The following is a 25,802-nucleotide window of genomic DNA, read 5'->3' as shown; positions in this document are numbered from 1 at the left end:
GGAAACCTTACCTGTCCAAAAGGACAAGTTATTGTTCTTCATTACCTTGAATGGCGAGGAATAGAATTTATTTTGAAAAATCGAACTGTATCTAGCAATAGCTCAAGTTTCATTAACAGTACGACAACATCCGTCACGTCCATAGCTACAAGTTTTCCTCACTCTAGCGTGACCTCTCAAGGGATGTTGTCTCATGGAAGTTTGGGAATTTCTGTCACAAATTCCAATATCATTCGTAATACGGCTACAATATTAGCCATTCATCTTTCGTCTGAGGCAATTGTGTCGACGAATCTTCTACAGTCTTCCTTCTCGTCATCACTGTCACAAGTACCTACTTCATCATCCTTATCAACATCATCCTCCTCCTCATCGTCGTCATTGTCGTCGTCGTTTTCATCATCATCATTATCATCATTACCACCATCAGCAGTGTCACATTCTTCACCGCAGTTTCTATCTTCAGTATCGCAAATATTATCATCGTCAACGCTCTGGTTATCGTCAGTAAATTATGAGTTTTACAATGTGACAGAAGTACTTACACCAGTACTGGTACACCACACAAAATTGATGAAGTGCATGGGAAAACGGAAATGCTCGTTTGATGTATCGACTAACAAATTTGGTGATCCATATCCCGGAAAAATTACACTGTTGCGAATATTTATCAGGCACAGCTGTCAGCTGGGTAAGGGTATATTAAAAAGGTTTGGTTAGCTCTCTACTGTGACCGATACTGCTTCCATGATCATTTTGATTTGTACTTAGCCTGCGTAGCAGGCGCTTGGAAGTAGTGTCTCCCTCTCGCGTGCGGCCGTTCTCTCTTTCGCCCACCAAGCGCCTGCTACGCAGGCTAATTTGTACTAAATTTCGAGTAGAAATATTAAACGATATAGATATGAATGATATGGCTTTTTGAGGGGGGTGAAATATTGGAACAACGAAAACTTTCAAGAAGAAAAAATGGAGTTAGGATCATCCCACTTTCTGGGAGGTGTAGTTCTCGTTTATATGCTGCGTATATAGTAACATCAAGAAATAAAGAGATAGGCAAACAAATAAATACTTCATTATCCTCTCTTCTTAATTATGGGGGCTTTTCATAGATAATGAAAAAATAATACAAAGAAAGGCATTATTAGTAGGAAGCGAACCAGCTGGCTTTTTCACAAGTGTGACCTAGGATTTGAACTCAGCTGTTCAAAAATCCAGCTAGTGGTGAAGGGGGGGGGGGGGGGGGGGGGACTTGAACTCGGGGCCTGCTGATCATAAAAGTTCAGCCCTTTAATCACTCGGGCACGCTGCCGTAAGATATCCAAGGCCTAGTGAGTTATTTTGCTACTTCTGCCCCATTAAGACACAAGCTCTGCGGAAAGTTACTCACTATAAACGTGCTTTTATTTGCATAAACAGCGTTAGGTGGCTTTCTGCAGTGGGGAAGTTGGAGCTCTTGTCCTGACGTCTGTGGCATTAGGTATCATCAAACAAGGAGAAGGGTTTGTGCCAACCCGCCCACACCCAGTGGAGGCGCAGACTGCTTTGCACCAACCTCAGAAACCCAGACAAACCCATGCTATAAACCATGTTTAGGTATGTTTTTAGAGTGGTTTTCGTTTGAGTGTCGTAAAACCAAAACCAAAGTAATTACTCTGGCCAATCACATAGGACACAGACAATACATTGAACCAATCAAAACTCGAAGTAATTACATGTGGCTGACGCAAAGCGCGGGAAAATGCATGCGAGCGCGTCACAATTGGCTTTGGTTTTACTTCTGATTGGATGAAAAGGTGGCGCGAATCTTTTAAGCCAATCGCATCGTGTAGAAAGTGCAAAACCAATTACTTTTCGACACTCGAATGAAAACCGCTCTACCGATCTAATGCATGTTTTGTGATCCTTTCAGACCTGGACAGGCTCTCGATCTAGTGCATTGGTTTTCGTTAGCTCTACACAGTCAAAAACGTATTTACACGATTTAGACTTAAATTTAGATTTAACTAGAAATTTAATAAGAAATCTATAAAGGTATATCCTGCGCGACTGATTGATTACTTTGCTGAATTTATAACGTGGATTTACTCTATTGCAATTGCCAATAAGTTGCTTTAAAACAAGACGGCACGCATTTTGTCCATTGCCCTGAACAGGGTAATAACATTGAGGGTGTTATCCTAAACAGGGTATGTATTTTAGGATTTTTTTGTCCTAAGCAAGGCCCGGGTTTTGAACCTTCAGCGGCTTACCTATACCCAAATATTGGTCGAGTAACCCTCTGGGTATATCTACAAATTGGTAACAATTTTCTGCGGCTTATCTCATGAATACTGTTATGTGACTTGCGTGATAACATTCTTTAAATGGTATATTTTTCACTACCATATTAACCAATACATTTTCAATAACTGACATACCGTCTTTTGAGGCCCAAGTGAATACTGTGACAGCGCCTTGTTTTCTTTTTCTTTTTAGAGCGCAATTCAACAACCTGCGAATTGATGAAAGCCAATTTGTCTTGCCCAAATGAGACATTCATAAATATCAATAGCATATTTTATGGTCGAGATCAAGACATTTATAACAACTGCAATAATGACAGCCCTCTCAATGGATCTTGTATACCTTCGAATGACATGGCAGGTCATAACAGTGCCCAGGTTTATGAAAGATGCCAGATGAGAGGAGATTGCAATATAATGGTCTCCAATGATACGTTTCGCGATCCATGCCCTGGAGTGAAAAAGGTTTTGAAAATTCAATATTCCTGTAGCCCAAGTAAGCACTTGACTCTATATTTTGCATTATTAGTTACTATTGATCCCCGGGATTTGCTTACCGTTGGGGAGCTGTGTTTTTGTTCCTTTGTTTGCGGAATTTCACTTTTAAGCCTAAAAATTAAAGGTATTTGTCATAGGTAGTCAGAACTCGAAAAGCACCTTACAAGACTGGCGAAATCATCTCTCACCTCGACGCATAAACCATTACAGGTCATTTTCCCCGCAGTTTTCTCTAAAACATTCTAGCCTGTTAACAGTTTCCCGTCGTATGCCATCCCTTTCAAACTTTCTCTTCGTCATGTACCTTACAAGAAACCCAGTTGAAAATGGCCATTTTCCTTTTTTGCAGTTTTTACAAGAACATTCTGCGATGATGACATAGCCCTTATGAGCTGTCCTTCCGATCAACAACTGGTGCTCCACGAGCGCGCCTTCTATGGTCGTATGAATCCCTCAGAATTCTGCCCAACAACTAATAATATAACCTGCACCTCTGATGTTAGTTTGAACGAACTAGATGGATTTTGCTCTGGAACCACTTGTACCATATCCCCAGTGTCTTATAGTACACTAGAAAAGAAAGAGTGCAAATATAGTAGCAATTATCTCACGTTATCGCAGAGTTGTCAGGGAAGTGAGTATTGGTCCGTTTATATATTAGTTGAGCTTTAACTTTATACCTTACCCAGTTATCAAACAAGAAGGCAAGGTTGTTAAAACTCAGAGTGTATTGTTTCAGCCCCAGCTTATTTCTCTTGGCAGTTTTCAGTTTGTTCTCTCATCAGCCACCCTGGTTGATTAATTTTCCATGACTCTCTCGGGCGCGTCTAGATTTTCGTTTTGGCAGAGGGCTAACTTTGAAGGAAAAGTCTGCATTCAGTGTGAAAAGGGTTGTATTTGGAATGGCACGGACGGGTAGCAGAGGTTCCGTGATATGTGCCCCCCCCCCTACCCTCTTTGGCAACCCATGAAAGTTTGACACTAGGGGTTAGCACAGCCAGAAGTTGGACAGACTTAACAGTTGGTCTGCGGCTGGCTGCTTCGTGTCAAAGAAAGGAGGTTGGTAGAAGGGGCTTTTCACACTTTGATTAGAGTTTCAAGTTACAAGGCAATGCAAAGTCTATGAATTTTCCCTGTGGGATTGCCAGTGATGAGCGTCTTAGGTGGGAAGGTTGAGTTTTTGGTTGTTGGGCTTGGCTCAAATCCAGTCAGATATATATAGTTATATAAATAGCTTCGGATTAAGTTGTCCGTTAGAGCATTATCCATTATGTTATCATGTAACAACTACCCTGCTTTTGATTCCCTTTGTTTCCTAAGGGGAGTCAATTTACACTGCTTGGGGCGAGTGGAGTGAATGCGAAGCTTGTGGCCTTACTTCCCGTAGAAGGCGCTGGCGCGATTGTATCTCCCCTGGAATTACCTACGATACTCCAGACGCTTGCTGGTCCAGCGATAAAAGGCAAGAAGAGGAATGCTACATTCCCTGTGCAGGTGGGTTTTTTCTGCGTTCAATATTTCTTAAGGAAATGTTCCATTGCCGGGTTATATTGTAACGTCTTCGTGCCCTCAGCCTGAAAAACGATTTTTATACCTCGTGAAGCTGCAAACTTTTCTCGCAACATTTGTACTTTTTTGGCTGCAAGGAAAGTGGTCTGAAATGGTAGTTCACGGTTAAAATGTTCATTGACTGTCTAAACCAAGTGTATTTAGAAACATTTTAGTTATTCTTGCTAGTGTGTATTGCACTGCATATCGTAGCACCTTATTCCATATTATTATATGGCTGAGTCTGTTTTCGCCATGCGAGTGGTCAATTTGCGGTCCGTAACTTGCTATATACGGACCAAAATTTTTAAAGAAAATGCTCATTTCGGAGCTCTAAATCTCTTTACCTCGGAAAAAAGGTTTAAATAAAGTTATAAGACGCCTGTCAACCTTGAAGACTTGGATGTTGACTTTGGCCTTCAACATTTTATACTGTTTATTTGTGAACGAAGGCGATGAAGAAACTAACTCGTAATCTTATCAACGAGGATTCTAGTCAGCGTTTGAAAATTTTATCGTAGTACTCAGTTATGAAGACGAAAATCGACCGGCAGAGATTCGAGATGTTTTGCCTAAGAGAAAATGAGTAATTCCATCAACAAATATGATAACAAACATACCTGCACCCGATCATCTTGACAAGCATCTTTGCCATTTGCAGTGTTTTTTCAAAGACCAACGCAAGAAAGATGCAAGCGAGTTTGACCCAGACACAATAATGTCCAGTTTTCAAAAGACTCCAGCGTCACATTAACGAGTGAATACTTACAGTTCTCTTAGTTTCTACCCAATAAACTTTGAAATATGTATGTAAACCCTGAGGACTGGGATGTTGACTTTGCCTTTCCAAATTCTAACCTGGCTTTGTTTTAATGAGAACGAAGCTGTTGTAGAAACTGAATCGTAACCTCACCGAGGAAAAGAATTCTAGTCAGTGTTTGAAAATTTTAACGCAGATCACAACTGAAGACGAGAATGAACCGACAGAAAGAGAGGTTATCCCAAAAACAATTAAGTCAATAAACGAGCGAATCCTTCGACAATGACAACAAACTTACCTTAAAAAGCTTCTTTGCCTTTTCCCAAACGGAAGAAAGATGGAAACGACTTCTAGATAGACAAAGTGTCCGGTTTCCAAAATAATCCAGCGTTACATTAAAGAGCTAAAACTTACAGTGCTCTTATTTTTGACCGAATAAACTTTTTCAACATGGCGCATTTGTTTTTACTCTCTCGGAAAGCCTTTGTTATGTGCTATTGTTTTCGTGCGCCAATAAAAACTTTCTTTTTTGACGCCTGTCAAATGACTGTCAAATCGTGCGTCCTGCACTTGTTTCCGGTCCCCCAAACAGGAAGAAGCCATATAATAAACATCTTATTAGCCTCGTTTTTCGGTCCGTACTGTAAATTACAGATCCGAGTTTTTTTGCATCGATTTATGGCCCGCGCGCTTCGCGCTTGGGCCATAAATCGATGCAAAAAAACTCGGTCCATAATTTACAGTACGGACCGAAAACTCGGCTAATAAGAGGTATTTATACCCTATTATTAATTTCTGGGTGCCATAGCATGTGGCTTCATTCTATACCCAGCCAGACATGTCATTTTATAAAATTCCAGATCATGCTAAGCTAAGCCTTTTCACACCCGAATACTATAACATAACATATCACATAATACCACTCCATGTCATGCCATTCCATACCATTGTTATATACATACTGAGAAATACTCACCAAAAAGCTATGTCGTAAATTTTCGTACGCAAATTAGTTCTAGCCAATCAGAGGAGCGAACGATGGTTTTCACACGTGGAAAAAATGATACGTCCAATCAGAATCGCGAACGATGTTTTTTCACGTGTGAGAAAAATGATACGTCCAATCAGAAGCCACAGAGGTGTGTGAGGTTCGCGCCAAAATTCCCGCCTTTTATTGCAGCTTGCAGCGCCGCTTCGCACACATTCAACGAGAAAAGTTTTACTCAAAGAGTTTTTCTCGCTAAAAAGGTGAAAAACATTTCGGAAATGGAGTGGAATAGTTTCGTTTGTTTCACTGTCGATAAAGAAAACGGTAGAGAGCCGGCGAAACAACAGCGGAAAGGGAAAAACAGAACGAGACGTAAGCTTTTGTTGTGCTTTTCGTCGGAGCTGCTTTGCGTTTCATTTAAGCTTAAGCTTATACCGGCCATTTTACTTAAATTCACTCAGTTTCAATTGTGCATTGAGAACAAACAGTTAAGATTACTTATAGTTCTTGGGTTTCCTCATATCCTTACCGTCATTTATGTTTTTAACAAACGTTTATACTAAAAAGCTGATACTTCGTTTTCGTTGTCATTTTGCGGTAAGCGTGTACGGCAAATTTTAGCATTTTTGAAAGATTAAAAATAAAAAGACCGCTAAAATGATGAATGTCTCAGTATATATATAATAAACACAATACCACATGGAAAGTGCTTTGTACGGTATTTACGCATTACTCGTTCGCTGCGCTCACTCGTTCGATTTCTGATACGTCAACAACTCGTGCGTAAATACCGTACGCCAGCACTTTCTATGAAGTATTCTCTATTTACCATGCCATAACACTACCACACCATATCATACCACACCACACCATACTTATGCTTAACCATAAGACGTCATACAATGCCATTTTACCCAGTAATATACTCTACCATGCCAAACAATCGGACATATATAGTAAATTCCGTGTGCGTGAAGCCACTGCCTGTACGTTCCACTGATACTAATTTATAGAAATGTTTCCAATGACTTTTAGAGCATAATTTGACTTTGAGAGATGGAGCAAACAGTACAATAGACTGTCCCACGTACAACGGCTTCCATACTGTGATTGAGATACGGTCGGTAATGTACGGAAACGTTAGTTGCCTATCAAAAAACCAGAGCAAGGTAGAAGTGATGAAACGTTGCCAAGGAAGAAACACCTGCCTTCTTGAAGCTTCTGAAGAAGCGTTTAACGATTCGTGTCCGGGCATCGAGAAATTTCTAAACGTCACCTACAAATGCCAGTCAAGTGAGTGGAAAAGTTGATTGATGGAAAATTAACTTCGTTAATCCATATTAATATCTAAGCCAAATAGAAAAAGTTTTCTGTGTTTGTATAGCCTGATATAAGCTCGAGAGGGTGCTTGGAGAATTCAAGAAATTTCGTCTCGCGTTTACAAAACTTTCAAAATTTTGTATGCGTAATCAGTTACAGCAAGTTTGTGCAAATTTTTTTGTGGTTGTGAGATTGGAGAGTGTACAGCAAATCATGTTGACCTGTTTACAATTCTCATGGAAACCCACTTCTCGGCCAATCAGAGCGAACTTACTGTGTAAGGTATTTTCAAGAGCCTGATGGAAACCAAGAAGTGATCAACATGAAAATTTTGCGCCGCTTAAGTACGTGTCGTCTTGTGTTTAAAACTTGATGTTAGCTAGCTAGCCAAATGCCCACGATCAAGGCCAGTTTTATCGTAGTTTTTCAGATTTTTTTGCCTACGTATTCTCAATTCGTGTTATTGTTGGCAGGGTATTTTGCATGCGCTAATAAGTTAAACATGATCATTGTTCAATTCAAGCCGAATAAATGAAAAATAAACAACTTTAAAATGACAATGATTATCTATTATCTTTTCTTTCAATCCTAAGTTTATAAAATGGAGGTGACGGAAGGATATGGATTGACACCTCGTAATCTTCGTTGCTATGACAACATGGTCATCGTCACGCACTTCGTCTCCTGGAGTAAATCCGATTGTGAAACTCAGCCAGAATCTATGCACGCTATCCAAAGCAGATGTGACGGCGAAGATTATTGTTCTGTACAATATACGAGGTCAGTTCTTGGGGATCCTTGTCCTGACCTGTTCTGGATGCGCTTTGTTATGTATTACAGCTGCCAGACAGGTAAGATTAGTGTAGTCTACGTAGCCTGAGGTTTGTTAAGGATACGGAAGAAAAAAGCTGCGAAAATGCGTACTCGGAGAACTCTAAAAATGTGACATTTTAAGTGAACACACCACATTTTAGGTACGATCACATTTATTTTGAAAACGTTACTGCTAAATAGACCCCTTCCATCATGCGGTTTTTTTTTCGCCAAAAATTTCCAAAGTAGCCAAAACTATATCCACCGTCTGTCCACTGACTGGGGACTTTTGCCAGACTGTGATTTGGTGCAGTTGATAGGTGTTGAAGTTATGAGCAATAATGCCCCCTATGAGGCTGAATTTGAGATAGACCACCTCACCGGGAACTACGTCCTAGTATCGCACTAGGCATGTTTTGGATTCAAATTTTTCATTATACTTTCCCTCTACAGCAAATGGAGGTCTGGATACTGAGTGGTCCGCCTGGAGCAACTGCTCAGGGTGTGGCCATGCACCAATTAAAAGACGTGTCAAAACATGTCTAAGTCCCGTTTCGAAAACCAGCGGAGCTCACTGTCCATTGATTCAACAAATTGCTGCCTGTTACTTTCCATGTCCAGGTTGGTTTCTTTCGTCATTAAACAATACATTTAACAAACGAACTTTTAAATCCTCGGACTTGATGATATGATGGTAGTGATATTTAAAATTTTTCAGTGTGTATCCTGCCTGTAAACCTCTCTGGGTTAGGCGTTCTTTTTTGCTACCTACAATCATGGACAAACAACATAAAGCGTTAGACGCGTGTATCCAGAATTTTTTCCGAGTTTAAACATTGCTTAGGGTAGGGGGAGAAAGAACTGCAAGATTATTTCGAAAAGTTTTGTCTTTTCTTTGTTTTATGAGAGCACCTGGCTCCACTTGTTCAAACGGGGTGGATGGCGCTATCCACCGGATAAATCTCTATCCACTGGGTAGCTCAATTGGCTCCCCTAATATTTATCCACTGGATAGTGATTTATCCGGCGGATAGCGCTATCCGGCTTTTGAACAACTGCGACCTGGAAACTAGAGGAAATTGTAAATAGTGCATCACTCTTCCAGTGATGGATTTTTTATGATAATTTTTATGGCTTTCCTTGAAGTTCAAACGTTTATTTCTACTTGTTGAACCGTCAAAAAGTTTAACTTCGGTCCGTCAAAGTGCAATTGAGGCAGGCAAGTGTGTTAAGAACCTCAAGTTATGAAGTTGTGATTTCAAAGGGCCAAAGATTTGTTTAAATTGGTGACTATGATTAGTATAGCCCAATAAGAATATAGACTGGTATTGACTTGATATGGGGTTATTGTCGTTTTAAGAAATACCGGACGAGGATAGAAAAGGTAGGGAAAGCCATCGCTTGGTCTTACACTAATCATTTATTGACTTAAAAAATATTCTCTTTTATTAGTCCAAGAGCTATCAATGATGATAAACAACTCTTTCGTCGTGTTGGGGCAAATCCTAGCCATTGACTGGCAATTAAAGTTTGGTACGAACGCGACTGCAGTCATAGACTGGGGAGATAACAGCGGCAATGAAACTCTTTCTCGATATATCTTGGCAAATGCAACGACACCATTTTTCCAAAGAAACAAGCACAATTACTCTGCAGAAGGCGATTATGAAGTAAGGCTTCACGTATTTAATTTCTTCAGTAACCAGACTATCTCGAAAATGGTTTACGTTCAAGTACTGCTCTCGGGACTAAATTTTACTGTGCCTTCCGTTGTGGCAACGAACACATCGTTTCAAGTCAATGTATCGCTTGATGTTGTATCACTTAGTCCACCCAACGTCACAATTAAGTTTGGAGATGGCTCAGCTGTAACTTCGACCAGGTTCAAGGCGAATCATTCATATTCTCAGGCTGGTGTGTTTGCTGTTAATGTCATAGTCGTGAACAAAGTGAACATCTTATCTTCAATTTGTTGGATTACAGTTCAGGACCCAATAAAGAATTTTAGGGTGGATAGCGATGTTTTCAAGTTTCCATTAGGAAATGATGCACGCTTTCTACTTTCTATAACCGGCGGGTCAAATGTTTCAGTAAACACTTCATTTGATGAATGTGGACTTCCATTTTTGATTACCTCGCTCAACGGCCCGGATCAGTTAACCAATTATCTAACGAGTGCCTTTCACGCAGTTGGAACTTGTACTGCAAAGTTTTACGCTGAAAATGGCGTCAGCCGAGCCAACACTTCCGCCTTAGTCATAAGTGAAATTGCTATCGATGGGTTCAACCTAACTTTTGAGTGTCTGAGTCAGTATCCATCTTGTTTCCAAAAAGATCTAGTCATGTTTCAGCTGAACTTTACTAATGGAACCCATCCTAAATTTTGGCTTGACATGGGTGATGGCACCATCATCACTTCATCAAACAATAGTCTCGTTTACTCTTACACCTCACACGGAACTTTTCACATTAATATAACAGCATATAACAATGTTAGTAGCATAAGCCTTCGTCGTGAAATCAACGTTGAGGAACTTGTGCCCGTACAAGGCGCTTATCTAGACTGTAACAAGACCGTGAGGTTATCCGACTTGACTGTATGTAATCTTGGCTTAGCCCAAGGAACGGCATTTGGTTGCTTATTGAGTCTGGGTGACGGGGAAGATGACGATAAATATTTTACATATGTTAATCTTTCTTCCTCAGTTATACATAACTACACGTCGTATGGTGAGTACACTGTCAAGTTTGCCTGTAACAACAAAATAAGTGAAAACAGCGTCGAGTTTATAACCAAGAAATCTCGGCAGAGTTTGGAGATTGATATAAGTCATAATGGCCCAGTCACGGCGAATAATGTATTGACGTTAACCCTAAGAGCAAGTGAGACAAGGGTTTCGTCTTGCTTTGTTTTGGATCTTGGAAATGATGATGGGGTGTTGTTTGGATCATCGAACTGCAGCATAGCCAATACAACCGGTTTCGAACAAATTCCTTCGTTTACGTATCCTTTCGTGTATTACAATTATACTTACAGTGTTGCTGGAACTTATAACATTACATGGATTGGCCAGAGTGGCATTGAGAATGCTTCGGTGCACACCGTTGTGCGAATAACAGAACTTCCTTGTAGCACACCAAAAGTATCCCTGCCTAATATTGCAGACAATCCACTTCAAGCAACCGGGATTTTCCGCTCTGTTCAATTTATCATTCGTTCTCGATACCAAATAGACTGTGAGGGGGCAACCGGTGCAGTTCTTCAGTGGGAAATCTTCAGAAACGAAACTGACAAAGGACTTGTACTTCACGCAAGAAATGAAACAAAAACATCGAGCCTGATAATACAACCCAATGTGTTAGATTACGGCACGTACTGCATTAAGCTAAAATTTTTGTTGACTAACGCGTACGGTCTTTTTGGAGCAGCTGAGGGCTACTTAAAAATCGTTACTTCCGAGCTCATTATAGATATGCAAGAAGGATCCGCCAACATGAGGATGTTTTCCCAACCAATAACTATCAACGCAACCGGTTCAAAGGATCCTGACACGACCGATCAGAGTGGTTTAGAATTCAGCTGGTATTGCTATAATATGAGTGACCGGTGGTTGGAATTCAATGACACAGAATATCCTTTGTCAACTCTGTATAGTGTCCTTAAACAAGAAAATACTTTACCCAACGGCTGCTTCAGTGGAGACGGAAATTTAACGATGAATGGATCTTTTATCGATCTTCCTCGGCAAAATATGATACAAAATGGAATTTATTTGGTCATGCTAGTTTTAAAAACAGGAAACAGAGAAGCAAGGAAAGGAACCGTTGTTCAGATTTCCCACGGGCAGATTTCCCATTTCCATATAAGGTAATAGATACGACTTATTAATTTTTCAGCATCGGGAGATGCAACAGGTTCGCTGTAGCATCTGCAGTTGCGGTGCATCAAACTGAAACGGGAGAAATATCAACTTAATCTGTTGACATATTTTTTTACAGTCGTAATGAGTCGTCCGTACAAAAAGCTACGGGATGCAATTTGCCAACGCAATTTTCTTGCAAGTGGCACTGTTCAAAGTGGTATTAAATGCGCTGAATTTCAAAAGCGTTGTCTTTAAATCCCACATCTTTAAATCTTTATTATGTAACAGGGTAAATACTTACCAGAATGTACTAAGAAATAAATGAAACACATTAATTAAAAAGCTAAAAAATACTAATGGCAGTCATGGTAAAATACAGCCTGTTTATAAAAATTGCAAGAAAACGTTCTTTATTGATACTGGCTAGCTGTCTACTTTAGCTTAAGATAAAAACACTATTACTTTTGCTTTGATATTAAAACTAGCAAATGGTTCCAAATACCACACAGATAAAGCTTGTCAAAGAATAAACCGATTAAATTATTGTCTAGAACATGTTGTTGGCTTGTGTTCAGCCGCCCCTCACCTCAAACGAAACTGGGCAGAGAGACGCCTGTGTCACGCCGCCGTAAATTGGGTTCTTGAATGATTTGCATAAATTATTTTTTGTTTTTTCTTTTGAGAGGTTTAAGAGGTGTTCTTGTACAGCACTTGCGTAGTTATTCTCAGCCTTCATATAACTCGGCTAAAACGTGAATGAGAACACATGCATCCGCAATCGGTGCTGCAAACATCAGTGATTTCACTTCACATCCTTATTTCCAGAAAGCCGCAAAACGAGTGAACATGAAGTGTTTCGGTAAAATGTCTGCAAACGCTCAGGTTTTCCTCAGGAAAGACTTTTTCATCCAATCACAACACCGGAAATTTCTTACGTCACAGCATTAACATAACAGCCAATCAGAGGCTTTCCCCGACATTTCAGGGAAACCAGAACAAGAGGCACGACACAGACGTCTCCCTCCCCGATTTTTTTGAGGGAGAGGGCGTCTGTACACAGGCTACATGTTGTGAGTTATATTCTTTTTTTTATCACAGGTGCGAAATTAACTGTAAATATTTGGCCATCACAACTGATGTCCTGTCAGTGAGCAGTCACTGTATTTCTGGCCCTTGTAAGAACACAACATCTGAATCGTATTCTTGGCAACTGTTCTACAGAAAAGCTAACATAACGGACAATTACAACTGGACTAAGGTAGGCGACCTTGCGGCCCTGACCTTATCGAACAAATCCGCAAGAAGTCTGGTGGTAAAGGCTAACGCCCTAAAGCCAGAAATGACGTATGTCATACAAATGAGGCATGGATCAGATGATTTTAAAGGACTATCAGAGTACAGTTTTACAACCAGTAGACCACCATGGGGTGGAAACTGTTCAGTTCTTCCCTCAGAGGGAACAGCATACGATACCACGTTTACCTTTAGATGTGCTGGCTGGAAGGCCCATCATCAGCCTCTTCACTACGTATTCGCTTATCATGACCCATTTACGCTTCTGAGGCCAATCATCTTCCGAGCCGAAGAAGAAGAGTTTTCAGTGAGACTTGCTCCAGGAGAACAGAAGGAGAACTTCAACTTACAAGTATTTTTCAGTGTGATAGATTCACTTGGAGCGCGGACAGATAATCAGACACAAATCAAGGTATTCTGTTTTTCCTTCAAAGGGCATCTCTTCTTGGTATGATTATAAGGATCAGTTTCCATCTCAGGCATATTTGTGCTTTGTCTATTTATTTTTCATCTAAGAACAAAGGACAGTCCATGCTAGTCATATTTTTAGTTTCTAGAGGTTTTAGGGTTCCATTCATTGTACCAAATGGCACCTTTTTGTCTTTTAAAATATTAATGCTGAAAGCAGAGCCGTGAGACCGGAAAGGCATTAAAGACGTTTTACACTCTTGTCTTGTACGATACGCATCAAACATTTGTCTTAATTCTGTTGTAGGTTCTTCCTCGTAACTTAACCCAGTCTGAACTTGAAGGTCTGTTTTTAAACGATAATAGCAAAATTGATTTCCTTCTTAACATTGGAGACATTAATGCAGTTTCCGAATTGGTCAGCGGCGTGCTCTCTAGCCTCAACCAGAAAGTGGAGCAATATGGAGGTAACTTGACAGGCCAAGAGAGTGAATTTCAAAGTCTGGTAAGTATGCTAAAATCGATGTTGAGAAAGTGTTTAAGTACACTCTTAGTTTCGGTAGTGTGTACCAATTTTGTCCCCTAAACACATTGTGCTTGTATTTGTGAAATCTGCTGTGCAGAAACATCTATAAAGGGATTTACATGTCATGTTCAAACGATTAAAATTTTTTGCTCCAACAGGAAGGTCGTAGCTTTAAGTATTTAAATGGTTGTACAGCCCATCTCTTGAACTTAAATCACTGTCAGTACTGGACCACAGTCCTTTAACGACTCGGTTGTATTGACAGCACTGGGAACCTAAAGATTCGACTACGAGAACAAAACTGAGCACGTTAACGTGTTTTCAAGCAGAGTTTGCTCGCTTTCGATAATCAATTATCGCAGCTGGAAAGAGCAAGTAGTCTTAAAAGTTTTTGAGGTCTTGCTTGCTTGAAGTTTCAAGGTCGCGCTCTTTCGCTAGTAGGGTTCTTAAGAACAATGACGTTGAACCACAACTCTGCGCGCACATGACGCTTTTTTGTTCATTGCTTTGCCGTTGTTGGACGTCTAAGACGTAAAACGTTAGCTAACGTTCTAATTCACGTTTTATGATGGACATGAACACAAGAAAATGATTGCTGGTATGTTTAGATATTATACTATTAATGATCAACGCCCACATAGATGCAGCTGAGAAGTGCACGCGTAAGAGTAAAAGAGTGAAAAAACTAGTGCCCTGAAAGGAAGAACTTGTCGAGGAGAAAAGGAGCGTATTCAAGAAAGCCTATTTGAAAAATAAGCGCATCCCCAACTATGACAATTCGTACCATCTAAAACAACTAGCCTGCGAGAAGGCGCACTTTTGCGTATTCGGCGAAATTTCCCCCCAATTTTGCCCAAGTGAGCCTGCTTGCAGGCTAAATACAAGCGAAGGAGGAACTTTAAACTGCATATGGCATAGGTCAAGCGGAATATCTGGTGGAAGAAATTCGCCGAGATTGAAAACTCTGCTGTTTAGCATCAGGCAAAAAGAGCCTGGGACACTGCATGTCAATGAGATAACGGGAAGGAACTCGTAAGCTTCTGGACGTCTTAAAGGGGAGACAGCTGAAGTGAAATGGAAGGTTCCTTTTTCCACACCGCTAGGCCAGCCAATATTCGGTGAACAGAAAAACTCTTCGACATTCTGAAGGCTTGCGGCATTGTAGATCAAACAGTCTCGGCTATGGCGTCGATGTACATGCAATAACACTGAGGCAAAAGTTCCTTTTCCCGAGGGGGGAACTTATTTCTTTACTATATGGGCCGGAGTGCTGCAGGGCGACACGTGGGCTCCGTTCCTGTTCATCATAACTTTAGTCTATGCAATGAGATCCGCAATTGAAGACTATGAAGAACTTGGATTTACAATGACTGAAAGAAGAAGTCGTCGCTTTCCCACAATATGACTGACACAGATTTAGCTGATGACATTGCATTGATTTCAGACAACTTAGATAAATCCCAATTACTGTTAGAGCGAAATGAACCTGCTGCTACAGAGGTTGGTCTTTATATAAACAACATAAAGACCGAATACATGGCATGTACTCTACGACAACAGGGCGACCTTGCTACCCAAGACAATTTAAAAATGAAACAGGTGGACGACTTCCCGTACCTAGGCGCTTGATTAGATCCAACGAAGAATTGAAAGACCTTGAGATCCTTAAAGCAAAAGCATGGGCCGCTCAACAAGCTAACAGTGGTGTGGAAATCCAACCTCAGCAGAGACCTGAACATACGTTTCCTTAGAGCTTCATTTGAATCTGTTCTGTTGTACAGGTCAGAGAGTTAACGTTTGACATTGATAATTGCATTGAAAAAACAACTTGATGGCTACTACACAGAGCACCTACGTGCCCCCTTAAACCTAAGCGGGAAAGATTATTATATCTAACAAGGAGCTCAACGGCGACCTTCTTCGTAGCCGTGCAGTGATGGCAAAAAATGGACCAAAAAGTGTGGTGCACAAGCAGAGTTGTGTTTGCTTATAAAACCTCTCGCTTTAGACGTTCGCGTTGCCGTTGTTTTTGCCCTTGTGGTTGCTTACGCTTCCTAATATCGAATGTAGAACACCTTCTTTGTCCTCTCATTTTACGTTTTTCCTTTTAGGTACGTTACACTGTCATCGATAAGGTCTCTAAAATTCCGATCTCAACTTTGTCGGACTTCAATCAAGTGGCAACAATGATAGCCGCAGCCGGAGAGGTCAAGCAGCAAGTTAACTCAACTGCACAGGTAAATATCACCTTTAATCATAACTATAACAAAATTCTTGTATCTGATTGGCTATCAACTGTCCTGATTTCAGCACTAATAGGACAGTAATTGGATAGTACACGCCATATAGCACGCGCGCGGTCAAATAGCCTTTTTTTCACTGCTAGCTAAACAACTCCCGGAATTTCTTGTGTTTTAATTAGAAAAAAGCCTACAATATGACAAATTTTGTTATAGTTATGATTAACTGGTAGCAGAACTTCGTTTCGTCCAATTCTGTCTGTAACCGTACTCGTGATTAAACAAATCGGTCGTTAATCACTCGTATAATTACAGACCGAATTGGACTCCACTCAGTCCTAATACCATTATTTTCTTGGAGAAGAAAATGGGTAGTGGCGGCAAGGTTGAAGTTTTAGTTCAATATGGCACCATGCATATCGAGTGGTCCTTCTGTTTTTAGCGGGCAAAACAAAACAATTATCGCCTGGATTCGTTTGCGGCGGCTTAAAAACTCGACGTTTTTCTTATTTTAACGCGGTATTACACTGTTTTATCAGTATTATTAGTGTATTACACTATGAAGACCACCGTGGTTAACGTTACTGCCGTGATTCACCACTACCAAAAAGGTCTCTAACGCCTGTGCTTATGATGTCAACATGCGCCGTTACCATTTACTACTACAGTATTTGCTCTCGACGCTGCAATGAGGATAGGTGTGCCTCATATAATATCAGAAACTCATAAGGGATTAAAACGTGTAACTCTCATATTATCTTTACTTTGTCCGATGCTCCTGATTGTTCATTTTCGAAAGTACATATTTGGAACGAGAATAAAAGATAACTGACCGATCAAACTTCGTAAACGACGTAACGTAATTTTACTTCAGAGTTCCCGCACCGGCTTAAAAAAATGGCCGACAACCGGGTGAAAAACTCCCGAAAGCCAGGAAATACTGAGCAGGAAATTGACTTAACACCGGGCCAAACGCAGCATTATGAAACCCATTGACGACCGCGCGACTTCTTGAAGTTGTCACTTCAAAAAACGATACCTCGGTGACTTTCACTTTCATTCTTTGTCTGTTAACTGTGTATTTTAACCTTGAAATGCAGAACTCTGGTTACGTCCGGCTGCTCCTTGGTTTAAATCTGAGATCAATGTGAAAAAGCGCAAACGCAGAAAGGTGAAGAGGCGCTGGCGTACCTCTCGTTTGACTGTTGATCGCCATGCATATTATGTTAATCAGTGCACAACTGTGAATGATTTAATTCACCAGTCGGAGATAAATCATTTTTCTCATCTGGTCGCTGATCATCAGTCAGACCCTAAAAAATTGTTTGCTACAGTTGACAAGTTTTTACATTTGTCGGGCGAGGTAAAGATAGCTCCCTATTGTGACAACTCGCAGGTACTCGTTGAAAAATTTAATGATTTTTCTACAGAGAAGATCTCCAAAATCAGGGCTGGCCTTGATTCTGGGATGAGCCAATTAAATGACTGGCATTTGTCCACTCACAACGTCTCTAAAGTTTCTTGCTCAAACCTGAGTAAATATCGACCCGTTTCATATAATGTGCTATCGAGCATTATTTTCTCGACGATGTCAAAGTCCTGTGATCTCGACCTGCCTCCTGCCTCAGCTTCAAATGGAACTGTTGACATTTTGATACCAGTTATCACTAAGATTGTTGATTTGTCACTTGACCAAGCTCTTTTCCCACATGTCTTGAAAGAAGCCGTCGTGAAGCCCCTACTTAAGCCTCCAAGCTTAGACCCAGAACAATTTCCGAATTATCGTCCAGTTTCAAATCTTACGTTCATCTCTAAGTTATGTGAAAGGGTGTTAACTGTTCAACTGACCAATTATCTTACTGATAATTCCCTGATGGAACAGTTCCAGTCCACATATAAACCTAGTCACAGTACTGAATCAGCATTTTAAAGGTTCAAGATGTTATTTTGCAAGCCATTGACAATAATCAGTACGTAACGCTCCCATTACGGAATCGCGCCTGTAGATACGCGTCGCTAGTAAATGCAAATTTTTCTGTCAATCAAATGTGTCCTATTATTTGTAGGTGGAAATTGGTAAAACATCGTTATTGTTTTGTTTTACAATAGAAGAACAAAAGATAACAGAAAGATCAAGTTATCCGGTCTTAAAGCGTGTTGCGTGACTTAAATCAGTTGGAGCATTTCTCCTAGCTTTCCCGCATTAAAACGTTGGAATGAAAAGTCTGAAGCTTAGCTTTTAAAATCTTGATAGCCAAAATAAAAGGGGTGCCCCAAAAGGCAAGCATTTGGGAATTCAAAATCGATATTTTTGTCTCCAGCGAAATCCGGCGGATGAACAGTAATTTGCATATAAGCGTAAGTGAAGCGAAATAGATACAAATTGCCGTGGTTGTAAACACAACGTTTCCTCGAAGTTTTTTTTTCCTTTTGAAAGCGTAAATTCGCATGAAAGAGCTCAGCTTGCACAAAATAATATAAAATGAAACGAATCAAATCGAAAAGTGGTTAAAAAAAGTCAGGATATTTCAATTCGATGGAAAGTAAGTGATTGGGTAGGTGATTTGCATACTGATAAAAATAACGTCTAGCGCAGTTCAAAACCGTTCGGCTTCCTGAATTGTTTTCCTGGAATTCTATACATTCTGCTGGCCTAAATCGTTAAAATATGTTATGAAGTCAAAATATTTATCAAGTTGAGCGTTTGCATTTCCTTATAAAAGAGAGTAGCGCGAAAGCTTGAATCTATAGATTTTCTTAAGTTAAATTACCTTTGTATCGTGGAAACAATACCCTAACACTTGAGTCTTGAATCAAAGGACGCAACATGCGTCGGCTCCCTTTGTGAGCGCGCAAATAGTCATGGGACCCGCGATTTTGCGGGCGACACGGATCTACAGGCGCCATTCCGTAATGCTCGACCTCTCAGCAGCGTCTGATACGGTTGATTATCGCATTTCGCTTGCTAGCCTCATCGACCGATTTGGCATAGATGGAAAGGCTCATGACAGGTTAAAGTCATATCTTAGTGGGCGAATGCAGTTCGTTGCTATCGGTAGTGCCCGCTCTTTCAGTCTGCCATTGAATTGTGGAGTACCCGAGGGGTCTATTTTGGGTCCTATATTATACCTGCCTTATGTCGACCCATTGGGTGATGAGGCATCACAACGTGTCATTTTACTTTTATGCTGATGATACTCAACTTTATGTATCATTGAAGTCGTCTATCTCGGGTGATCTTTCCAGGGCACGCTCTACGTTGGAAGCGCGTGCTCGTGATATTGATAAATTGATGTTATGTAATCAACTTAAACTTAATGGCGATAAGACGGAGCTGCTGATTTTCCATGCTAAGCACCGTCCTGCACCCTTCTTTGATCAAGTTCAAGCAGCCAGTAAATCTGTCACCTCTTCTGCTTCTGCAAAGAATATGGGAATTTTTCTTGACTCAACGCTTTCCCTTGATAAACACGTTACGCAAATTTGCAAATCTTTATTTTATTCTATTAGGAACATTTCGCGCATAGATCGTTGTCCACGCATTTGTTACCTCAAGCTTGAAAACTGTAATTCTTTGCTTTATGGTCTCTCCAAGAACTTATTACAGCGTCTGCAATATATATGTTTTGAATTGTGCAGCTAGGCTTGTCACCATGTCAAGAAAATCAGATCACGTTACGCCACTGCTTTTTCAGTTACAATGGTTGTCTATTGAGCAGAGTATAGAATTTAAAGAGCTGTCTTTTACATGTAAGGCGATGCAAGGCTTGGCTCGTCAGTACTTAAGTGATCTCCTAGAACCTTACTCTCGATTGCGTAGTTTGCTATCTGCTTCGAAACTGTTGCTTAATTCACTGTCATTTAATCGTAGAACTTAGATCCTTTTGGGTTTGCGCACCAAGTCTTTGGAATTCGCTGCTTTTTTTACGTAAAATCAAGTTCTTCTGTTCACATTTTTAAGAAAAGACTAAAGACCTATCTCTTTAAGAAAGCTTTTAAGTGAATATTTATTTATTTCAGTGGCTGTGGATTGTTTTCACTTTTTAGATTTTGAGTGGTTTGTAAAGCGCATTTGAATGCCTGTAGAAAAGGCGCTATATAAATTGTTTATTATTCTTCTTCTTAAAATTGAACCTGTGGAACAAGCGATGGAATTTTGCAATAAATCCTGCATAACTAGACACTGACTGTAGTAAAATAAAAAAGGGCAAAGACTACTTCCAGGTATAACAGACCTCAATGCTCATTTTCTTTCCATAAATTAATCTTCACTAGTATCATTAATTCCTAGGCTCATTGCATGTCATAGCAACTTGAGGGCGCTGTATTTGCCAAACTGTTTTATCCCCTTCTGTTCAATGTAACAGGAAATTGCCACTAATAAGCTTGAAAACATGGCTGATTTTCTTTTGGGCAAATCGAAGGAGGACATTTCGTGGACTGACTTAAAAGAAGGAGTAGTCAACTCTATCACTGCAATATCCAATATCATGGATTCGGCATCCTTCAACGCGGACTTCAGCAGGAACGACTTAACTCAAGAAGCCGACAGAAATAAGGTTAGCTTTTTGAAAGCCAAGATTGCTCACATTAAATTGAACCGAGGGCAGAGTTAATTTTTTTCACCTTATAGGAGGACACTGGAAAAACTTCTACACTTTTCGTGGTGTTTTTCGTGGACTCAAATTGACGTTTAGTTGATCAACGTCGCAACAGCTAAGATTTATAAATGATTTAAGGACTTTGACTTTACATGGCTTAGATGATACCATTCTGTTTCAGCATCTTTTGGCAAAGGTGGCCTCTACTAAATTAGACTCACGATTTAAGAGTGTCCTTTCATTAAAGGGAACAAAGCCATTTTTTAGAAAACAGGGGCTAAATTTTCGATCGACTCTTTTCCTTGCCAACAGAGTATACAAGTTTCTAAAAGAAATGTGGAGCTTTTGGATAAGGTCGCTGAAGCTGTATCTAACAAGCTACTCCCAGATCAAGCAGATGTAGAAATCATTACCAAGTCTGCCAGATTGTCTTGCAGAAGAGCCAGTGGCCAAAAAGCTTTCTCCGATCCAATTGTGGCGGGGGACGCCAGCGTCCAGTTTCCAGAGAATGAGAATTCATTTGGTGATGGAGAGAAGGTTATACAGGTATAAATAAACCGTCACAATCGATCGTGGTTGCGTAATGTTACAGAAACCTGACTGAGACTGCTGTCATGCAGTTGATCTAAAAGAGGCTAGGTCACGCCGTTTTCTATCTTTTTGAAAGCTAAAACGTGTCTTCTTATCAATTCAATTCTAAAATTATTATGGTTTATTATTATTTAAGACTATAATTAGGCATTGAAATTGTTTCCCGTCATCTGTTCAGCTACAGATTGCAAGGATGAACTTGGATTGAAACTTTAATAAAATAGAGCCGAAAAAAATTGAAACATTGTGTTAAAACACAATACCTGCAAAAATTACCAAAAAAAATTAAAGTGTGTCTCCCCGATGACAATTCAGTTTTGATATCTTCTCCATAACTCTTATCTACAGGAGCATTTTGTGCATGAGTAAAGACACAGAAATGACGTCACCACAGAATTGACTTCAAACGGCAAAATCCTCTTGACATAGTCCCTTTAACCACAAAGTCAATTTGAGCCATTTTATCAGACTGATTCTAGAACAATCTAATGTGGTTTACTATGGACTCCAATCTCGGAGGAGGGAGAAAGGGGCGAGACTAGATTAACTTAGATAGTCAAAGAATCAGATAATTTCATGTAACCAGAACTAACTTTTGCATGCCCGTGTGTGAACTTGCTCGTAAGTAGAATATAAAAGTTATCTTTAAGAAAGTAGTTAGTACAGAATAACCGCTTATCATGGTATCTCTGAAACGTCAAAAAATCCCCGAGTTAACTTGACTGTCAACTAGAATGTCCTTTCTCTCTTGCAGGTATGGGTCTTATTGACTAACCCATTTAGCTATGATGTTTCAAGCCAGGAAGTGACCACACCCATCGTAGATATCAAGGTCATAAACGTAGAAGGCGACCGTGAGGTTTTGAATATTACCAACCTGTCAAAGGACATTGTCATACAGATCCCTTATGATGATCAGCAGTCTGTGTCACCATGGAATGTTTTCTTCAAGCAAAGTGATAATTCAAGTGTCCAATATCACACAACTGAAGTCCAAAAAGTCGGCGTAGCAATTGAATTTTTGATAGAACCTCTGGAAGATCAAGTCGAAATGACAGTTTTTATAAAGTTTGGTATGAGACCAACCATCCATGACTGGGAATTAAAAACAAAATTACCGAACTATTCTAGTTGTTCATTTGCCAGTGAGTCGTCTCATGACCTCCACGAAGGCAGCTGCCTCGACAGTCCTTACAGCATCTTCCTACCAAGCGCATATTTGACACGTTTGGGTACATATTACATTGGTGTCAAGTTCGATGCAATACCTGGAAATTCATCGGGGGCTCAGAGTCGAAAAAAGAGGGACTGTGGCGGAGGAGGAAGATCCAAACGCTCCTGCATTCAGTACAAGGACCCACCTCCTACTCTGCCTTCAAATGGAAAGTTTGCTACGGTTAACCAGGGCTATGACAAATCAAAACACAGCAATTACAGCATGGAACAGTTAGGGCTTGGCTGCAATTTCTGGAATCCCACATCTAATCAGTTTTCGGGTGCTGGATGCAGGGTAATCACAAAAATTAAGTAAACAAACGTTTAGTTAATAAGGACCCAAATTTTTGGCCTCATTGTAACTCAAAAGACATCTTTCAAAAAATATGTGCTCCAATTTTTTTAGTTGCGAAGCACTTTTACCAACATATTTGGCCAGGTTTTTACCTGGTTTGGGCTAGAGTTTTTGTGTGTATCTTTAAGCAATCAATTATCCTTTGTTTAATTCTAGACCGGCCGGAAGCGAACCTTGTCGAGGACCATGAGCTGTCGTTGCAAGCATTTGACTTCGTTTGGTGGAGGCTTGCTGGTGAAACCAAACCCTATCGATTTCGGTACAGTGTGGGTTGCGTTTGCCGATATTCATAACAACATTGCTGTACTGGCTACAATCATTGCTATATTCCTGCTGTATCTCATAGTCATAGTTTGGGCGCGGAGAGCTGATTTACGGGATCGTAATTCGCAGGTAGTTATCACTGAATTTAATCAGAATCACATGAGATCCTTAACCCTTTAAGCCCCAATATCCACATACAGATTCTACAAACTGATCTCCATACATCTCCTTTAAGGATTAGTTGGGAGAATTTGATAAAAGATCATGGAATTTTCTCTATGACGATCATTTTATTAATTCTCATAACTTTCTCTCTTGACAGTGTATGGATATTGTTAGGAGAAAATTGTTGTTGGTCACTATTGGGAGGGTTAAGCGATAGATTGCCAATTTTCCTGTTCTAGAAGTCGTATGAAGTACCCTGTAGCTTTCAATGTAAAACTAATATTTTCAATTTGAAAGTGCCTCCTCAGCGTTTCTTTTTCCCCTAGAGATGAGTGGACGATGGACACTTTAAATGTTACACCAGTGGATGACATTGCCTGCTCTTTAGGGGCAAGAACGGAAGCAGATACAAAATATTGTTTCGATTCCTATGATGTCGTTAATCATCAAAGTCTTGAACTGCAGGAATGAATGAACCAGCAGCTCCAACTGTTTGGTATATTTTATTGTAATATCATTGTCCTTTTCTTTGAACCATAGGAGGGTGTAATAGTCGTGGGAACGTCATGGACTCCTTTTTCTTACGAAATCAAAATATCTACTGCTAAAGCAACGAATTCAGGCACCACGGCTAACGTAACCATGATTATAACTGGAGAAAACGGATCCAGTGGTATACTTCAATTGAGCAAGCTGACGGAAGTAAAATTCAACAGGGGTTCAGTGATTAACTGTACCCTTCACCTTCCAAACTGGCTAGGGCAACTGCTTTACATCCATGTATGGCATGATAATACGGGCGACAGTCCCTCTTGGAAACTTGATCATGTGGTAATAAGGGATACTAAGATCGACGAGAAATGGAGTTTCATGTGCGGGGACTGGCTGGCGGTTGAAACTGAAGAAGGGAGAACGGACAAAGTGATGTATGTTGCGGGCATAGACGAAATAACTAATTACAAGAATTTGTTTTTGTCGAACAGTGCCGATGGCCTCTGTGATGAGCATCTTTGGTTTTCAGTTGCAGCAAAGCCACCGCAAAGTAGCTTCTCTCGAGTGCAGCGCTTGTCATGCTGTCTGTCTGTTCTCTTTTGCACGATGATCGCAAACGCCATGTTTTACGACGGTGGGCGTGCTGATACGTCTCCAGTGTTTTATCTAGGTCCGCTGAAGATAAGTGTACGCCAGCTTATAATCGGTATTCAAAGCAGCTTGATCATATTTCCTGTGAACTTGGCCATGACTCAGTTATTTCGTAAAACATCCTCTTGGGAGAGTACAGCTGTGCCAGACTCGGCGGCTGAGGAAAAACAACCGAACCGCACCCCGACCAAAGCAAAACCAAATGGCTTTTTTCAAAGATTTACACGCAGAAATTCGTCGCTAAAATATCGCACAATGGACAGTGACCCCTCAACAGAAAGCCTGTCGACTATCGTATCATCTCAAAACTCGGAACGTAATTCTCCAAAAGAACGTTTAACAACTACTAAGAGTATACTAGACATAAAAAACGAGGTGATAAGCAATCCCATGTCCAACCCCAAGACATGCCTCTACCGTTTCTTATATTACACGGCATGGCTGCTGTGTTTCGTTTCAGTATTTGTTTCAGCGTTTTTCACCTTGCTGTACTCCCTGCAATGGGGGAAAGAAAAATCTGAGCAATGGCTTCTTTCGTTCTTTGTCTCTTTCTTTCAAGACGCCGTTATCTCTCAACCAGCCAAAGTTGCCATGTTATCAGCGATGGCTGCACTCTTCGTTAAGTGGTCCATGAAGCAAAAAGAAAAGCGCAGAAGACCCTTTCCCAATAAAACAAAAGATCTACACGAGAAGGAAACAAGCTTTTCTACCAGCCCGGTAAGAAAGGTCAACAGGCCATTGGACAATTTTGCATTTTGTGACAGAGCCTTTGAGTGGAAAAAAGGCTGCAGTTGACTTTGTTATGATACAATCCTTGGTGTTTATTTACGTAAATTTAACGACTTAGCAATAGAGCGAGGCAGAATAATTTTCATATTGATTTTGCCTCCCTCATTGAAAACAAGGAAGACGATTTTAGTGCAAAGGAG

At 40.4% G+C, this 25,802-nt stretch overlaps 1 protein-coding gene across 1 annotated transcript in view; it reads left to right on the top strand.

Moving 5' to 3' along the window:
• The first annotated feature begins 453 nt into the window (after nt 1-453).
• LOC140928433 (polycystin-1-like protein 2) overlaps nt 454-25,802 on the top strand; it is a 28,991-nt gene continuing 3,642 nt past the window's right edge. Inside the window, exons 1-17 of the mRNA XM_073378185.1 lie at nt 454-691; nt 1,417-1,593; nt 2,476-2,778; nt 3,130-3,414; nt 4,101-4,274; nt 7,112-7,369; nt 7,990-8,247; nt 8,663-8,830; nt 9,662-12,077; nt 13,171-13,777; nt 14,081-14,278; nt 16,411-16,536; nt 20,907-21,098; nt 21,453-21,686; nt 22,486-23,241; nt 23,458-23,694; nt 24,271-25,590. Coding sequence (XP_073234286.1) covers nt 574-691; nt 1,417-1,593; nt 2,476-2,778; nt 3,130-3,414; nt 4,101-4,274; nt 7,112-7,369; nt 7,990-8,247; nt 8,663-8,830; nt 9,662-12,077; nt 13,171-13,777; nt 14,081-14,278; nt 16,411-16,536; nt 20,907-21,098; nt 21,453-21,686; nt 22,486-23,241; nt 23,458-23,694; nt 24,271-25,590 — 7,827 coding nt within the window. The 5' untranslated portion in view covers nt 454-573. The remainder of the gene's footprint in view (nt 692-1,416; nt 1,594-2,475; nt 2,779-3,129; nt 3,415-4,100; nt 4,275-7,111; nt 7,370-7,989; nt 8,248-8,662; nt 8,831-9,661; nt 12,078-13,170; nt 13,778-14,080; nt 14,279-16,410; nt 16,537-20,906; nt 21,099-21,452; nt 21,687-22,485; nt 23,242-23,457; nt 23,695-24,270; nt 25,591-25,802) is intronic.

The sequence above is a fragment of the Porites lutea genome, chromosome 2 (genome assembly GCF_958299795.1).
Source record: "Porites lutea chromosome 2, jaPorLute2.1, whole genome shotgun sequence".
Lineage (NCBI taxonomy): Eukaryota > Metazoa > Cnidaria > Anthozoa > Scleractinia > Poritidae > Porites > Porites lutea.
The sequence above is the reverse complement of the archived record's forward strand: the minus strand, read 5'-3'. Positions and strand labels throughout refer to the sequence as shown.